The sequence below is a fragment of the Alligator sinensis genome, unplaced genomic scaffold, assembly GCF_000455745.1.
Source record: "Alligator sinensis unplaced genomic scaffold, ASM45574v1 scaffold1343_1, whole genome shotgun sequence".
NCBI lineage: Eukaryota > Metazoa > Chordata > Crocodylia > Alligatoridae > Alligator > Alligator sinensis.
The window spans coordinates 497,342-516,387 of NW_005842810.1; the positions used below are offsets into that span (position 1 = coordinate 497,342).

At 42.2% G+C, this 19,046-nt stretch overlaps 1 protein-coding gene across 1 annotated transcript in view; it reads left to right on the forward strand.

Annotated features, from left to right (window-relative positions):
* CEP85L (centrosomal protein 85 like) overlaps positions 1-19,046 on the forward strand; it is a gene marked incomplete at its 5' end in the record, with an annotated part of 176,194 nt that overhangs the window by 62,291 nt on the left and 94,857 nt on the right. Inside the window, one exon of the mRNA XM_014525436.2 lies at positions 11,501-12,276. Coding sequence (XP_014380922.1) covers positions 11,501-12,276 — 776 coding nt within the window. The remainder of the gene's footprint in view (positions 1-11,500; positions 12,277-19,046) is intronic.

The following is a 19,046-nucleotide window of genomic DNA, read 5'->3' on the forward strand; positions in this document are numbered from 1 at the left end:
GAAGGGATGGATAGGTCTGCATATAACAAACGAAACTATGGAATGAAAATGAAGATGGTGACTTACTATCCTACAGTAGTATACACAGTGAAGTGTAGTTTTTTATAACTTAGCAATTCTGACTTTCAGCTTAATTTAACCAAACTACTATTGTATATATTTTGTTTAAAAAGTGTGCGATTTGGGGAAGGAGTGGGCATTGAATGGGTGTGTTGGAGCACTGAGGAAAAGGGTGAGGAGTAAAGTAGAATGCATTTAGGATCCTTGCCACTTGCCCCAGTGCCAAATATATGATCAGAGGACATTTCTACACTTGCAGTTAATTAAAAACAATAAAGCCTGGAAGTTATTGCACTGTAGTTTATCGCTCTGAGGTGCACTGTTTGAACATGTGCCCAGGACAGCAGCACATTGAGCTGGGTCAGAGCAGCTCCAGCTAGCAGGGGATTCTGGGGGTCAGCCCGCCAGCCTGGGGGTGCTCTGACCTAGCTCAGTCTGTTGTGGAGGGCTAGCTGGGGCAGGAGAGTGCTCCAGTGCGGGGCTAGCCAGCAGGCAGCCCCTGCACTGAAGCCCCCACAAGCCCCAGCCAGCCACATCAGTGTCTACACATGTGGTGCTGTGAAGTTTATTAGTTTCTTGTGGCCTAACAGGACTGCACGAGTAGAGGGAGGACATTTGCTGTGGAGCTAATTAATCTACTCCTCAGTAAATGTCTCGTGTAGGCGTACCCAGAATGAATCGTATGGGACCTGTTGCATAAAGGAAGATCAATTTTCTTAACAGTAAATGGAAGGTAGCAAAGTACCAGAAAGTCAGTCACTGATAAATTCAAACGTTTAGATACATCGCTGTTGAAAAGAGGTTTAATGACAATAGTTTAGCTTTCCATTCCTTAGGGCCCCTCTCCACATGAGGGTTAAAGCGTGATGGGATCTAATGCGTGATCCACACAGTCATGCCTCCTCCCATGCCATACATGCATGGCAGGAGGTGCAATTGTGGGATCCAGCATCAGATCCTATCATTCCTTACTGCTGGTACAGGGGAAGCCTGGGATTGCCATTCTGAGCTCCTGCTGCACCAGCAAATAGCAAGCTCATGCAGCTGCCAGTCCCACAGCTGGCGGGACTCCCGGTTACGGCAGTGTCCTTTGGCTTCTGGGATTGAGAGTCTGCAGCTGATGGGACTTTCAACTTCAGCAATACCCAGTGGCTGCTGAGGCTGTTCTTCATGCGCAGGGCTGAGAGTTTTGTCAGCTGTGGGACTTGCAGCAGCAACTGTGGGGCTCTGCTGGGACGGAGAATCCCCATAGCTGCAGGACTGCCAGCCCCAGCTGTGCATGGTGCACGCCTGCAGCTGTGGAGACCGTATTACATGTGCAAATTTAAAGCTGGATACAACCCAGCTATGAAAACATTACACATTTTTTCAGCTGGATGGACCTTTTTGTGGTGTAATAGTTTACTTAATTTGGACGTGTAACTTGTCTAAATTAATTGTGCAATCAACTAGTTAATTGCACAATACATGTAAGATGTAGAGGGGTTCTAGGGTACCAGTACATTCATCATACTCTGGAACTCAGTTATTGCTTTAACAGTCTATTCTTTTGTCCTTCTGTGCCTACAAACTCATCAGGGGAGATCAACAGCAAATCGGTAGAGCCCTTTTCTCCCCAGCACCACCTGGGGTGATGAGGAACAATGGTAATAAGCTGATGGAGAATAGGTTTAGATTAGAGATCAGAAGGCAATACTTTACAGTTAGGGTGGCCACAATCTGGAACCAACTTCCCAGGGAAGTGGTCCTCGCCCCTACCTTGGGCAAATTCAAGAGAAGGTTGGACGGTCACCTGTCTGGGGTCTTGTGAACCCAGCATTCATTCCTGCCTGTGGTAGGGGGTCAGGCTAGATGATCTGTTCAGGTCCCTCCTGACCCTAGCTACTATGAAACTATATTTATGCTGCCCTTCTGCCATTGCTTTAAGCTTCTAGGTCCCCAGGGATGCCTAGAAATGCCTATGTCATTCATTACTTGTTGCTTTGTTTCAGCTTAATGAAGGAGTTTGTGTTTCAGATTTTCTTTGCAAAGGAAAATGCCTTAATTTTTTTTTTATCCTGGGTCTGAGATCCTTCCATTTCTGCTCTATGTACATTTACTGTATTATATGTCTATTTATATTTTTGAAAGATGTATTTGAAGAATGTATGTATACATTTTCTGCATTAATTGTAACTAGCTTATAAGGATAAATAACTGATAAGCAATGTGCAGTGAGACTCAGAAAGGGAGCTGCTATCATATAAAGGAACAGTTTAGCTTTCAGAAAATGTTGTCTCTAACGTGCTTTTTGTTTGGACTGGCCATCTGCTGGTTCAGTTTGAGGTCCTCACCTTCTCTAGTACGGCTATAGTTATTTATTTGTATGCTGCCCTTTGTAACAAAGGCTCAGGCTCAGCTTACAGCAAGAGAAACAAACTTAAAAGGGCAACTAGAACAAGTAAAACAAAACGGGAAAATAAAACAGCATAAAGCAGATAGATGAAACCAAAAAATGCAAACAAAGCTGGAGACTGCGACATTAAGTGTTCTCAGTATAGCCCTAAATTTTTCACTTTTGATCCCGCTTTTGGACCTTTTTCCAATTATTGTTGTCCTGAGCAGCAGTTTTAGAAAGGATTTGTAAAGGCTATCATCCCCTAATGAGCAAGCACAGTGATTTATTAAAAGGACCGTGAGCTGTGAGACAGCTCTGTCACTGATACCTAAGTACTGTATTAACTCAAATATAAGACAACTCCCCAATAATTAGATTCTATGTATGGAAAATACTGAATTTTTTTAAAAAAAATTTCCAGGTATAGAATCCAATTATTGTAGATTTGCCTTGAATTTTGTCCCTCTCCCACTACTACAACAGGGAAAATAAATCGGGGGAGAGGGCAAGAGAGCGAACCAGAAAGACAGTTTGGGAAAACAGAAAATGCAGGGGCTGAAAGACCAGAAAGAAGAAACCTGATAATGAGGGAGGTGAGTTAGAGGAAGAGCCAGGGAGCCGTTTCCTGCTGCTAATGCCTCTAGGTTCTAGCCTGGAGTAGAGACCAGAAGATAGGAAGCAGCAGGGAGGCAGGCAAGCCTTCTTAAATGCAAAAGCAATCTGGAAACTTGCAAAGGCTACAGAATGCCAGTGAGGGAAGGGAAGGGAAGGAGTCGACCACCCTGAGCAGTAGCACAAATGAACCTTAAAGGGACAGGCACACTCAGCTCAACCCAAACATGGATGAACCTTAAAGGGAAAGGTGTACTCATTTTAAACAAGCATAAATGAATGACATTGACAATAGTTTTGCTTAGCTTCAGGAGTCTCTTAAGAAGGAAAAGATGGGAACGTGTTGAACCAAGTAAGAGAAGACATAATTAGTGGGCGCACTGATAAAGATTTTGTGGGCCAATACTCATGGCCAATTATTAACAAGCCATATATTGGCCAATACAGATTCGATTGCCAATATGCAGCCTGGCAGCTTGGAGAGTAGTGTCCAGCTAGTAAGTCATTTGGGGGGAAGGGGTGTGAGTTGCAGGATGGAGCCAGGAGTGGCTTGTCCAAGGAGTGCAGGAAGGCAGAGGTGGATCCCGCCTCCATGCGCACCCCTTGGGAGTCGTGGGGGACATGTGGCCCCTGATCTGTGGACAGGGTGAGGGCAGGCTGCTGCTGTGGGCTGGGACTTGGGGTGGTGCAGGGCTCTTCCCAGCAGGGGCTGGGTTGGGGCTGCACTTGGGACAGGCAGTGGTGACACTGGGGTGGGGAGGGCAAAGGGGGGGTCTACAGCCACCCCAAAATTTGCTGTAGCCCTTCTGTAGCCTCCCCTCCAAGTGCTGCTGCCGCCTGCCACAAGTGCAGCCCTGGCCCAACCCCCCTGGCAGGAAGAGCCCAGCACTGCCCCTGGCCCCAGCCTGCAGTGGCAGCCTGCCTTTGCCACATGCACAGATTGGGGGACACGTGGCCCCTATGGCTCCCCCGAGAGTGTGCATAGTGGTGGGATCCGCGCCCCTGAATGAGCCACTCATGGCTCTATCCTGTATCCTGCCCTGGCTGGGCAGTGCCTGCCCCAGCCCCACTCCCTCCCTCACAACAGGGGCCTCGATCTGCACCCCCTGTCCACGCCCCTTCCCTCTCCCAACCCTTTCCCACCAACAGACTTACCAGCTGGACACTGCTCTGCAAGCTGCCAGGCTGGCTGTGTGTATGCTGCAGCTGTGCGCATGTATGTGGCATTTATTGGCAATATTGGTCACATCAGCCAAAAAAACCCGATTGCTGATAATGTCAATCTTCCTTTTATTGGTGCCGATGCGATATGGATTAATGTATCTTTAGACATAATCTACCTACAAAAATATGGTATACCAGGGGAGAGGGATTATAAATACTTTGAGAAAAGGTGGAGATGGGAACTATCTTGGTCAGAGACTAATGAAATTAAAGTTGCAGGAGTAATAATATTATTCAGGAACCCAGAGCTGAGAGCAAAGCAGGGAGAAAAAGTCATGAGTGGCAGATTGCAATGAATGATACTATTAGTCAGGGGAACAGAATTAGAATTTTTCAATGTACAGGCAGTCCTCGGACTTATGACACAATTGGTTCCTGAAAACTGCATCTTAAGTCGAAACGTTGTAACTCGGAACCAATTTTCTAATAAGAAACAATGTTATAAATGGGGGATTGGTTCCTGATCCAAGGCCCGGTACCCTATTTTCACCAAAAATACCCCAGAATTTTCTTTGCGATCAATTATAGATGAGTAATATAGCTATGTTAATGTATTTATGTTGTAAATACCAATCATATTGATTTGGAAGGACTTCTTTGAGGTGACATTGTTGGACTTTTTGAAGGGCTCCTGGTTGGACATTTTGAAGGGTTCTTGGCTGGAGTCTTCTCAGGAGTCTTGGCTGCAGGTTTTTCTGGAGTCTTGTCTGCTTTCTTAAAGAAAGTGTCCAAGGAAGTTTGGACAGACGTTCTCCAAGGAGATGAGCGACACAGTGACCTTGTTTGCTGGTGTGGTGTCACATCGGATCAAACATCGTAAAGTCGAAGCTTATGTCATAAAGTTGAAACAGGTTGTCAATATATAAACGTAAGTGTGAAACGTTGCAAGTCGAGGACTGTCTGTATGTGCACTACTGAAGAGGGAAAGAATGTGCTCCTTAGAAAGCTAGCAGTTTGTGGTCAGAGGGAGACTGTGCATAATAGTGGGAGATTTCAATTGTATAATCAAAGTAGGTGACAGAACAGAGGAAGGAGGAAATGGAGCTTTAGATAGCTCATCCAGACTGTTAACAAATATAATAAAAGAAGAGTTCTAAGAGATGTGTAGACAGGGGAAAAAGTTTTTGCTAGAACAGCCCCCAGTGGAAAGAAACCATCAAGAATTGACTGTGTGTTTGTATCAAAAGAAATAGGGGTAAGGATGGAAGAAACTATACATGTGGGTTTTAGTGATCACTGGATGATGAAGGTGGAAATGAGTCTTGGTAAGAGCCCCACAAGAGGGAAGGGACTGTGGAAGTTAAGTGTGCGGCTGTTGCAAGGTGAACAGATATGTCAGGTACGCACAAGATGCTTGAGGGGGTGGCGAACACTTCAGAAATATTTTGGAAGTACCAGAGGATGGTGGATGATGGTAAGACAAGGGTGCCCCCTGTCCCCACTACTATTTTTGTCTGTCATGGAACCGTTAGCACAAAGAATAAGAAAAGACAAGGGTGTAAGTGGAGTAAAGATACTGGGAGGGAGAGGGGTAAAATGAGTACTATACATAAATGATATCTACAAGGATGCTGGAGGTAGCACCAACACTACCTCTGGAAGGTCCTTGGCCCAGATAAAATGCCAAACTTCACAGCTCACTGTTTTTCAGGAGCACCCAAAATGCACGTGTCAGATGATACTGAATTTATTCACGTATCACATGCAATCTTTTTGAAAATTAGCCATCCAAAACTGGTGTGTATGCTTTAAGCAAGGAAACTGATTTCTATGCCAGATTGGATGCAGATGCTGGGATGGTAGCAGGGGGCTCTGTTTGGTATCAGCTAACTCAGGTCTGAACAATCCAGTGTGATGGCGTAGAGGCAGAGTTGTCATCAGCATCCCTCTCCACTTCCGCCTGCTGCAGGGCCAGTGGCTACAGTTTAACCCTCTGGGCTGAGCAGTAAGTGTAGGGGGAGTGATGCTAATGAAATGACTCTGTCCCTGCTCCAGGCAAGTGAAGCTTTTACCCTAGGTGAGCTGGTTCCATGGCACATAAGACTGAAAAATTCTGAGGTTTTTCCCTTCATTCTGCCTTCCCAAAACAAGGTGAAAGTCTTACTCACCTGCCACATGCCCCTGAATAAATACAGTATTTGCTCTTAATAAAAATGAGCAAAAATGTTTAGGAGTTGCTTTGCCTTTTCTGGGAGGAGAGAATTTTTGTTGGTGGGGAGGTTGTGATAAATAGCAGGACACCTTTACTCATAGAGGAGGGCTTTTTACCTGAAAATTGAAACAAATTTTCAATGCAAGTATAAATTCAAGAGAAATTAAAAATCCAGTTTAAATACATTAATCTGTTTTAAGTACACAGTTCCCTAATACTTTAGGGTTCTTGGTAATATCCATCACTGTTAACCGCTAAGCATCATACCATATACCAGGGGTTGTCAACTGGAGTATGCATACCCCTGGGGGTACTTAAGAAGGCCCAAGGGGATATGTGCTGGCGGGCGGGGACAGAGTACTGCCATACACCATCCCACGCTGCTGTGCAGGCTCTGCATGCCCAGCTGGACGTGGGGGGCGGAGGAAGCTCACACGCAGCGGCTGGCGCCCCCCCCCACTCAGCCACATGCAACCGCCTTCCCCCCTCCCTACCCACTCCACGTCGGGCCACTAGAGGTGCACTGATCCAAAAATGTTGAAAATGCCTGCCATATACATTTTATAGCTGCCAAAACAGTGTCTTTTCTTAGCCAAGTTTTATTGCTATTGGGACCAGGATTTAGACTGTGGAGTTCAAAGATAAATAGTTCAGACTTGTAATAGAGTAATTAGTAAGGCATATGAAATATGCCTGCATCTGCCATCTCCCCTTCCCTCTTGTTTTGATTCTGAATCTTTGAATTCTGAAATTAAGCATGTTGCTGGAGGAAGTAGTACAGGTTTCCCTTGCTTTCTGCGGGTTTTGTGTGTGCAAATTTGTTCTTATGCGATGACCCTTTTTATACCAAAAATTCGTTATATGCAGGGTAAATTCACTCATATGTGATTGGTGTGGTGGAAGCCTGAGTGCTTTGCTCCCTGCTGCAGCTGCACTGTGCCCCCTGCCTGCCCAGCGGCGGGATACATATGGCATCGCGCGGCTCTTGGGGTAGCGGAGCTCAAAGCTCAGCGTCCAGCGGCAGCTGCCTCTGGCCCGCACACAGATCAGGGGGCATGTACTACCCAGGCCAGCCAGGGCCCCACTCACTCCACTCCCTCCCTCACTGCTGGGGCCTGGATCTTTCCTCCCCTCCCCAGGGGATGAAATGTATCTCTATTTGTTACATTGTAAAGTGGGTTCCCTTTATGCCAATTCAGTTTATGTGCTGTTTTCCAGGAACCCATGCGACTTGGATGAGGGGGTAAAAAGCACCCTGTTCAAATTTGCTGATGACACTAAGATGGGGGAGGGGGGGATGTGGGCATGCTAGAAGGAAGGAATAGGCTGCAATCGGACCTAGACAGGTTACAGGGGTGGGCAGATGAGAACAGGATGGGTTTCAACACTGACAAGTGCAAGGTGCTGCACCTGGGGAGGAAGAACCAGCAGCATACCTACAGGCTGGGGAACTCCCTTCTTAGAATCTAAACTTTTTCATGGTGGGTGCATCTACACATGATGCTATGTTTCCATAGCAATGCATGCCCCTGATATAGTGCATTGCTATGGTGACATAGCAACTAAAAATAACTGCATGGCATGCATGGCAGAATACAGGCTGTGCTACCAAAAGGATTTATTAAATGACAACGCAGTAACAAAGACGCTGTAGGGACGTGTATAGACATACCCAGTGCTGCTGAATTGGCACTTCAGTCAGACAAGTAACAAAAAAAAGGACAGTATAAATTTGCTTATTTATCTCAATAAGCATTCATTGGGAAACTAATTACAACCAGTTAAATGCCAAAGTTGATAACAGTTTCACTTTTGAATACATTATCAGATGCATCCATCAGCTGTGGCTGCACACATGGCAGGTCCAAAAGTTCATAGCCAAAAGAAGAAGCTCCTGCTGCCACACACGTGCTTTCTAACTAAAAGAAAAACATTTAAATAAATTACAAGCAGAGATGAATGGGTCAGATCTGGGACTAAAATTACAATACAAAAGCAAAGAAAACAGGAAAAGCATACAAGAGGTGAATAGTTTGAGCTGAGTGCACTGAAGTAAAAGCATGTCAGGCACGTCTAACTCGTGGACTAATGTTTGAAGTGTGTGCACAGAAGATTTCTCTTCTCTTCTCTTCTGTAGCAGCATTTCCTATTTTTTTTTATGAGGAAGCCACATGAGGAGGTTGGTGAACCAGTGGTTCTCAATCTTTTTAGACTCAAGGCACCCCTCAAAGTTTTCAGAATTTAGCGGTACCCCATTTCAAAAACTAATATAATGGTTATTGTAATGTAAACTTAATGATTATTACTATATTGTAACATAATATAAAAAATAACATGCACCCCTTCAGGCACCTTCCCTGGCTCTGTTTGGCCCTGTGCACATTTGCTCCCAGCACAGAACCTGGCTCATGGACCCAGTTACTGCAGGAGACTGGGAACAGGCAGGCCAATTTTTGACCTTAGTTATGCCAGGGTGATACCCCTTGAACTGTAGCCCAGGGACTCGCATGTCAGGGATTGGAGCCACCTTCCCCCACGACCCCTCCTGCCAGCCCTGGAAACGTGAGAAGGGCCGTGGATAAGCTGGGCTGAAAAGCACTGCTCTGTATCCCTGTATCTGCCCATCTGTGGTAGTGTGCGTCTCAGAGTGGCCAGTACAGACCCTGTTGGGGTGGGAGGAGGAAAGGGGAGCAGCCATGAGTGGTGCTTGGCTTTGAGATTTGGGGCAGATGTGGGGAAGAGCAAAAGGTGTGTTTACTTCCTTACACAAGGGCTGGGCGCCACTAAATCCCAGCTGAGAATCACTCGTATAGCTGCCTTTCTTCTGTCCCTGCTATAGCTGTCTTTGAAATCATGTTTCAAATCAAACAGCTGTACTGTTTCTGTCTTTACAGTACTGGGTTGTGAGGCTCTGTCTGACCCAGACTGGTATTCTGGCATTTACCTGTGCATATCTTTTTAGCCTGTCTTAGTCTTTAAAGTAACTTGTGGCAGGTGCAGTTATCTAGGTATTGAACAGTTCACTGCTTTCAATGGTCTTGCTGGGTCATACCAGGTTAAAGGTTGCAGGAAAACTAAGGTGCTTGACCAAAAAAATAGTAAATGCTACCTGGTTTTTTTTTTTACTTCGGGATTAAATATTTTTTTGAAATGATGTAATATTGGAAATATTGTACTTGAATTAGTAGCTGGTTAGAATAACAACACTTTACCAAGCCTACAGTTGGGGAACGAGAACAGCATGGGCAAGGTTGAGCCATGTGACTTAGTGGAAGGTGATGCTCTAATGAGAGGATTAGCTGCTTATTTCTGGTTGTCTATAGGCAGTGATGCTAAGCACCAGTTGCTGGCACAGGAGAGCTGTCAATCAAACCACAGTAACCTCTGTCTCACCTCTGTTAACTTTCCCCAGCAGTCTCTCTGTGGCTCATACGTTATATTTTGCACTCATTTAATATTTCAGCTTGGGGCTGGAGATGCAGGGAAAAGTACAATAAATCAGTAGGATCTTTTCATTTTATAGGTTTTTCTTCTTGTATGTTGTTTCCCCACAGGAAGTTCCACTTTACAGTTTAGCCCACTTAACTTAAGCCAACTGACTCAAATAGTAGAAAGCAAAGAAGCGAAGTATTTCTTATCCATGCTTTATTGATAAGTTTCCCTTTTTAGCCTCTGGTACTTCGTTTGTATCGCCTGTTTACTGGACGTCTTCTTCCTCATCCTGAACAGCCAATGGATGTCCTCAAACTCTGGCTATAGGTCTTGATCAATCATAGCTTTGGTGTAGCTTCCACACCATGTGGTTTTGCAGTGGCATGTATAAATACAGGGGATTGTGATTCAAGCTATGTGAAATTTTGTCTGTAACCTTTAGGAAATCTTATGAGAACTTATGTTCTGTACTAATTTTTTTTAAAACTTGTAATTCATTTTTTTTAGAAAATACAGAATTGAATGATGAATTATGTAACGTTCAGTGGTATAAGCACATGTGCATTGGTGTGTATATCATTCCACTGTATGCTGTACCATTACCTCCTCAGAGCTGCAATCTCTCCTCATAGCACATGTGCACACTCACTCACATGGGCATCTCTCTTGCTGACTTGCTTATCTTGGCTACACAGGCTGTTTGGTGAATCAGGGGGAAAACATTGACAAGTGTGAGAACAGTAGTAACAGGTAGAACTCGATAATCTTTTTGTAGACTCTTAGCATTAGAAAATTATATTAACCTGAATATAGAGAACAGTATGTTTTTAGTTTTAAAAGTTCAGAAGTAGCTTATGCCTGATCCACTATCTGTATATGAAAAACAGAGAGAAAAAATTTAGAATTTATGGTGACTGTTTAGCTAGAGAAACCAAAAGAAAGCGAGTTTTAGAAAGGGAATGCTTGTTCATTGTTTCCTCTGCAAATAGTAAACATTAATAAACATAGAGTGCATAGAAACTGAGTTGTCTTTGAAGAATAATTATGTCAGGTTTGGAGACTAAATACAATTAATATGTGAAACAGAAGAATTTTAAAGCTCCTTTAAAAAAATCTCAACCCAGCCTTTACTATGAAGTTACATTATTAGAATATATTTCCTATATTTATAGTCTTAACACTAAACAAATACACTGGTAATTTAATAGAGGGCCAAATAGGTAGTTTCTACCTGTGTAGGTATGGCAAAATTGACCTGGAACAGAAAAGCTTTCTGAAAACCTTGTTTTAATCTGTGAGAATATTGTTTTAGATTAAGATATTCAACTTTAGTAATGGAAAAAAATGGTGGGGGGGGGTGCTGAAAGTACTGTATTAAAAATGATTGCACAGTTTGGAAAGTGAAAATGCAGTTGTCTGGCTAAGAGCACTGACGGGAAACAATTATTAAATGGTAGAGTTTATAGATACCTGTTTTTCCAAGATATCCTAGATTATTAGCCAGTGTCATGTTAAGAAATTCTAGAAGGGCGCCTTCCTGTTTTAGCTTTTCATCTTTGCTGTTGACATTTAGCCCTTTGGTCAGTAATGCTGGCAGGACTTTTGTGTTGCACTTTATTTACTTGATGCATCTTTCTTTCCAGATCATTCAACTTCAAGTGGTACTTCCTCGTTTAAACCCAGCCGATCATTGGTCTCTATTCCCACTGCCCATGTGATGCCGTCTAATGCCAGCTCTTCACTTTCCAAACACAGGGAACCTTTCAAGTGTGATGGTTCAAAATGGAGTACAAGCCTATTACGGTCAGGAGGAAGCAGAAATCAGGGCACACTGGACAACTCTCTGGACATGAAGGATGCAAAGCCTGTAAGGAAATGGTCATCCTTGTCTAAACTCAGCACACCAGATACCTGCAGTCAGGATGAAAGTATCCATTCAGAGGACTCCAGGGCTAGTACAGACAGATCAGGGAGAGACAAGACCATGTCACCACAATTAAGGACAAATGGGCCAAGTTGTTTGCATACTAGTATGGAGTTGCTAAAAATTGAGGATAAAGAAACAGGGAAAAAACAATTGTCTTCATTGGACTGCAAATACAAATTTGAAAGTTGCAGCAAAGATGACTTTGTTTCAGACTCCTCTCATCGGAGACATGCCTTAGATATGACCTATAGTGCCTTACCTGAAAGCAAACCCACCACAGCCAGTTGTGAGGCTTTTGGACAAAAATATGCAACTTTGCAGTCTGTGAGTGGCGTTCCCATTCAGCCCTCAGTGAGGACTCAGATGTGGCTTAGAGAGCAGTTGCATGCAAATCCTTTGGACTGTAGGACTGCAGAGGAGTCATACAGTTTAGTAGCCGGGCAACTGCAGCAGCTTGAAGAACTTAGAACAGGAAGTGAACAGTTTATGCAGGTAAGAATAAAACCTGGTGTGTGCTGCCATCAGGTGGTTGGTAAGCAATAAGACATCAAACGTTTTTCATTAATGCTTGGTGCAGAATTCCTCTTATTTCACCTAAACTACTGCTGTTTTAAAATTTCTGTTTTAAAACTTTAGGAATTAGTATGAGCAGCTTTTCATTAATCTTGATTATTGTTTAAATGCTAATAAAGTGTTGCAGTTAATTTTTATATCTACTTGCAGTTACCCATACTGGACAGTTTATCTACATGGGAATGGCACTCCTGCTTTTTTGCACTTGTAATGTGCATGGCGCATCTAGTAGTATTTATGAGACATTTCAAGAGAGGCTTTAATTGAAACAATAATATTAACATGAGTCAGAACATACATTATCTGAATTTCTACAGAAACTGAGTTACCGTTTGATTCAAAGTTGAATCTTGGTAAGATTGCTGACACCCACATACTAATGTCATGACCCAAAAGGCATGATTGTGTGTGTGCTTCGGCACCAGAATTATCCCCACCAAGTTGCAGAGCGTTGCACGGGAGAGTTTCCTGTAGTAAAAGGAAAACCCCGGTGCAGGGATGAGTTTCCCGCCTTTTCTACAACTTCTTTTGCAGGGTGCATTGCTCATGTTGCGAGAGGAATGCACGGTACAAAAGAGTTCCTGCCACTGGTATGCAAATTCGTTCCCCAGGATTGGCTAGTGTTAAATTATTCACACGTGGCGGCTAATGATTGGCCTGTTAGCCGTATAAGAGGCTTGAGCAGTTTCTGCCCAAGCCGAAGAGGACTCCACATCCATCTCGTGGGGACTCTGGGTACACGGCAGGGTAATAGAAACCCTGTGTGAGATCCAGAGGAGCTTGGCGGCCTGATCCACCGCCTACCTCTTCCCGTCTTCGAACGCGACTTTTATAAGACGTATTTACGATTTCTGTTTTGGTGGCTCGTTCACCCGGAGCATCCGGAGCTCTGCACCGTGGAGCCTAGCAACCTCCACGAGACTGTCTGTGTTGTCTGTCTGTAACTGCAACTCAATCAAGTTTTCCAGCCTGCACCACTGCCATCTCGGTGTAAGTAAACAATCTTTAAAACTACCGATATGCGTCTGTGCCTAATTCCAGCTCGAAGGCCTTCCCTCTCCAACCCGGCGTGCCCGGGCTGCTGGCCACAGCCCGCGTGCAGCGCGGAAAAGGGCTCGGGTCGCTCCCGGCCCGCACAACTAAAAGAATGGCCACTTCACAAATGTTTCTCACATTCTCAGCTGGGTTTATAAAACACTGTCCTATTTTCCAATCTGGTCTCTCTTGTTTTTTAAATATTCACACATTCAGACTGGTTTGTGTGATTATGTTTAATTTTTCTGTATTTTGGCTGCTTATCTTTGCAACATTTTGCCAGGGCTCTTTTTTTCCCCTAAAATAATCTTAAACAGATCATTTTAACATGGTGATCCCCAAGCAGGTGACAGTGCTTTGTAGCATTTTTTCCTGCTAAAGAAATGGCTAGTGGAAAAGAGTGGTAAAATGAAACACTTATGTTTACACATGGAAAGCAAATGCAGCTGGCAAAAAACTGTACATTTTGATATGAAAGCTTTTATGAAAAGACAAACTAAAATTAGGTAAGAATAACATTAATGTGAGTTCAGAGGCAATTTAGCTTTGGATATAAATATCCTTAGTCCTGAGAAAAAAGAGAACATCTTAAATACTCTTGGCAGCACTGACTTTTTTTTGTTGACAGAGTTCTGTAATACCATCCATCCTGTGTTGTAGGGAAGACTGACAGGCTGGAGGTTCTCAGAAGTTCAGCATTCTATTCTTCGTGGCACTTTGGACCTTTTTAAAAAGCTTTGCTTTATAATAAACAGCCTAAATCAGTTTTTGGAAGTTTACATAGCCCTCATTACTGTAGTATCATCAACATAAGTCATTAGCAAGTATAATCTGTGTGTGTCCTGCCCCGGGACTGCCTCCGTTGATTGTTGTTTTATGCTAGTTCCCTTTCCTGCCCCCTCCATGTTTTACTTCTCAAGAAGACTTTTTCTTTCTTTCTTTTTTTATTTTGTACACCACCCGTTTGCCAATTTTGTGTGTGTTACACTTGTTTCTTGGGTGTTCGTTGTAGCTGTGTTGGTCTAAGAATATAGGCAGGCAAGGTTATTTGGGTAAATATGATGTCTTTTATTACACCAACTGAATAGTTGGAAAAGACCAGCAGATTCTTTCTCTGCCTGAAGAAGGATGCCTGTGCCCAAAAGCTTGCAAAGAACAATTTTTCCGGCTGTTCAGTTGGTCTAACAAAAGATATCACAATCACCCAAATAACCTTGTTTCTTTCCACTTGCATCCAAGTTGTGATTAACTTAAGCAACTCTTTATTATAATATGGAGTCTAGCCCATCATTGGAAGAGTTGACATTTATATTATGTTGTCTAAAAATGGATTCTTATTCTGAGTATTGCCTTAGTAAAAGGGGGTTGTTATAAAGAGGAAATGTTGGCTTTCACAACTGCATTACCCTTCTATGCCAGTGGAATTAAACTAGCATAAATCTGGAGTGACCCAACGCAGTCAATTTGGCCCAGAGGCTTGAAGCTCAATTCTGGTTATTGGAGATGTAACAACCAAAGGCAGATTTGGATTGTAACCTTAATGGGTTTTTTTAGTTTGTCTGAATGCTAAATTAAGTTTGGTTTTTTTAGCTTGTTTATTTAAATATCTTCAGTACTTTAGTATTTTCCCTAAGGAGGGATTTAAAAGGTTCCTTACCTCTCTCATCTTTATAGTTGGCACACTTAACGACAGGTTCTGTTTTGTAAGGGTGGCTCTAACCCTGATGGGGATTGTTCTTTTACAGGTAAAATTACCTTGGGAGGAAGTTGAGGCCTCTGTCAACCTCCTCTAGCCTTAGTACAGGCAGACCTTGGACTTAAAACACAATTGGTTCCTGAAAACCATGTCTTAAGTTGAAAAACTGTAACTTGGAACCAATTTTTTCCCATAGGAAACAATGTTATAAATGGGGGATTCGTTCCTGAATCAAGGCCCGATACCCTATCTTCACCAAAAATAACCCAGAATTTTATGCTCAGTCAATTATAGATGAGTAATATAGTTACATTAATGTATTTATATTCTAAATAGCAATCATAGTGATTTGGAAGGACTTCTTTGAGGTGACGTTGCTGGACTTTTTGAAGGGTTCTTGGCCAGAGTCTTCTTAGGAGTCTTAGCTGCAGTTTTTTTTGAAATCTTGTTTGCTTTCTTAAAGAAAGTGTCCAAGAAAGTTTGGACAAATGTTCTCCAGAGAGATGGGTGATGCAGCGAACTTGTTCAGTGGCATGGTGTGGCATCGGATAAAGTTTTGTAAAGTCGAAACTGACATCAGAAAGTTGAAACGGTGTCAATTTATAAATGTTGTAAGTGTGAAACGCTGTAACTCGAAACTGAGTACTATACAGGCAAGTCGAGGACTGCCTGTATAGTACTCAGCGTTTTTAGACTTGAGAAACCCCTCAGACAATGCTAGCTCTTAGTTTTCACTCATTTTTTGGTTACAGACAAATAATAGAGCAATTTTTCTGTTGCAGGGAACTCAGAAAATCCATGATACGTCAGAATGTTTCTAACGCTATGAATTGCTATTTGAAACCTGGGTTTATCCTGTGAATCATATTTGTAAACCTAACATTGCTAGCAGTGCCCCATGGCACCCTCGACAGGATCTCAAGGCACCCCAGGGTGCTGTGGCACTATGGTTGAGAACCACTGGTGTAGATGGTATTCTGATGGTAGAGAGGGGAATTATCCATTTGGGAGATGGTCTGTCGGGGTAGTTAGTAGGTAGAGCTAAAAGTGGTCTCTAAACATGAGTTTTATATATGAATATTTCTGTATATATTACTGGTTCTGCCTTGTGTTTAATTAGTCACTCAAAGTAAGGTTGTCTTCTGTGTTTTCTTTTTTGTGTAGAGGTCTCTTCACTTTCATACACACCAGTCACATCATTTGGTTGGAAAGATTGGTATTACAAATAAAGCAACTTAAGTATTTAAACACTTTTATTTAGATTATATTTTGTAGGTGCTGTTTTCCTACAGTTTTTGTTTTTAAAGGGGGGGGGGGTTGTTTTTAAATAGTTTTTTAGTTGTGACAATTGGATTCCCCCTCCTTTGCATGAAGATAAAACTCATGGTTTAACAAAAATGAAGTCTTGCATATATTATATGATGATTATTTCAAAACTTCTCCAGTTATTTCTGTATAAATGAACACTGATGATCAACAATTACATTCTGTTTTGAGGACAGAGTCATCATAGAGCAAAGGCCATTTTTATCTTTTTGGTTGAATTTGTAAATGGATCTTTCTGCTTATTTCATTTTCAGAACGGTAGCAAATTTAAGATAAAATAATTCCAAGCAGTCTTGTATTTTTGTTTTATACTTTGGGAGACCAGGTCCACCCAGATTTTCAAAAATTCTGTTTTCTGGGTCAGATGGCAGGTTTAGGAAAAATACTCTGAATTACCCATGGAGGAGACTGTATGGTTGGCATGGGGTAGGAAGTTGTACACAGTCATTTGGGGCAGAAGAGAGTTCCTTATTGTCAACACCACTTATGACCAAGTGGTATTGACAGGCTTTGAAATATGACCACTCTGGTCTTATTCAGGTGAGAAAATGTGATTGTAACACACAAGGAATAGGGAGGTTTAAATATGTTTTTAGAGGAGTGGGCCTTTTTTTTTTTTTACATTTATAAACAAATGACAGAAGTTTTAAGGAAGGGAGAATAGTTTCCCTGTGCTAGCACACCAGTAGCCAAATTGGTACAGTTTTAAAGTCACCCTAAAAGCTGTTAATAAAATGTGTTTTTACTTGAGTGTCATGTCTGCACCTCAGATTTTCCTAAATACGATTTGGTATATTTTCTGAGAAATAGGAAAAGTTTGCGAAAAGTTCCTTTTATTTAGAAAAAGAGAGAATCAAAAAAGCAGTGATATCTGTGTACAGTACCATTAACAGGACAATAAACTATTTTTTAGAAGTTATCATAGAAAGTAAAATTCCTTTTCACAATTTTCCTCTTTCTTTGCATGTTACCAAAAATAATTTTTTGTTATGGGTGACAATTATTTAACTGTGCAGTAGGAAAAGTCCTAGCTGTTTGGAAATGGGTGTGTAGATTTCTCTCAAAACAACTTCAGTACAAGAAAGAAATAGCCCACATATGGCATTTAAAAACACTACTGGCAACAACAGCAACAGAAACAGCTAACAAAATTTAACTCTGACACAGAATATAGGACAAAGATTTATAGATTTTAAGGCCAGATGGAGCTTGCAGTTGGCTAATTTGACCTCTTGCGACACAGACCATAGAACTTCCCAGTATTCATGTTTTCAATTTCAGTAGCTGTGTTTGGACTAGAATAGCTGCAGTATCTACCATCACTTGCTGATGAACGATGCTATTGTTATGTTAGGTCTAGACCATATATTTTGGTAAAGCATCCAAGTTTTATTTGAAAATCTGAAAGTGATGGAGATAGTGCCCTAAGCGTTGCTAAAGATTTATAGTGGCTAATTATCACACTTAACCTTTTTGGTGTTATTGCTACTCTGTTTGTATTCCACCTTTTGTCACTCTTTTTGGTATAACTGTGTCTGCTAAATTTAAAAATCTTAATGATCAAATTACTTTGCCCCATGCTGTAAAAGCTAATTTACACTAACCATTCATCATAACATGCTCAGCAAGCAGCCAAGGTGAAAGTATCTATTAAAGAGTATTCCTTTTGAAAACTATAGAAAAGCTTCAGTGGATCAGCCAAATACCTCTTTAAAGGAGATGTATGTTACTTAGAAGTAATTAGATGATGTTCACCTGAGGCAGTAATGTTTTACATATCTGTTTTGAAACAGATCTCAGGGGTGGTACTAGTCTTTATGGATTTCTCTAACACTTTGACACTATGCAAGAGTTTTGAGGTTTTACTAATCTTCCCTGCTGCGCAGCATTGCCGAGTATATAACCTTTCCTCATATCCTTTCATCTGAGATGTGTAAATGATCCTTCAGAGAAGCTGATTTTAACATGATTTTAGAGAAGGAAAGATTTGCACTGCATTTCTGTACCATCCTGCATTACACTTACTTATCATCCCATATAGCTGATCTTTTAGTGCTCAGATCTCCAATTTTTATGCTGTTCTTTTCCTGCAAAGCAGGGGTGGACAATCTTTTGCAGTTGCAGGCTACAGCTTGCAATGGTGGTTGGTGTTGTGGGCTGCCATTCCCCTCTACTTTCTCCAGGGATGGTGAGGAGAGGCTGCAGTGTGAAAAGAACATCTCTCCACATGGGCTGGAGCATCTGGCCTGGAGCAGCTGGAGATGATCAGTGTGCCGTTAGCAAAACACAGACTAGATCAAGCAGTTGGGGAATCAGCGCACCCTTAGTAAAATGCCAACTGGATTTCATTGAGGGTGAATCTGGCCTGCAGGCTATAGGTTGCTAACCTCTGCTGTAAAGGAAAGGGCTGCCTGATTAAGCTACTGTAAAGGCAGGGAAAATGGGCTCTGTTACATAAAGGGGCTTCTATTGCCTTGAGAAACCCTACATAAAATTTGGAGGGATGAATATCTCCCTTATGGCTGTGAGAGGTTTGAGTATGGATATTTTTCTGAGGAGTAATTTTTTAAACTTTTGATGCCAGAAATAATATTTAAAATGAAAATGGTATGTGTCATGAAGATCATAGTAA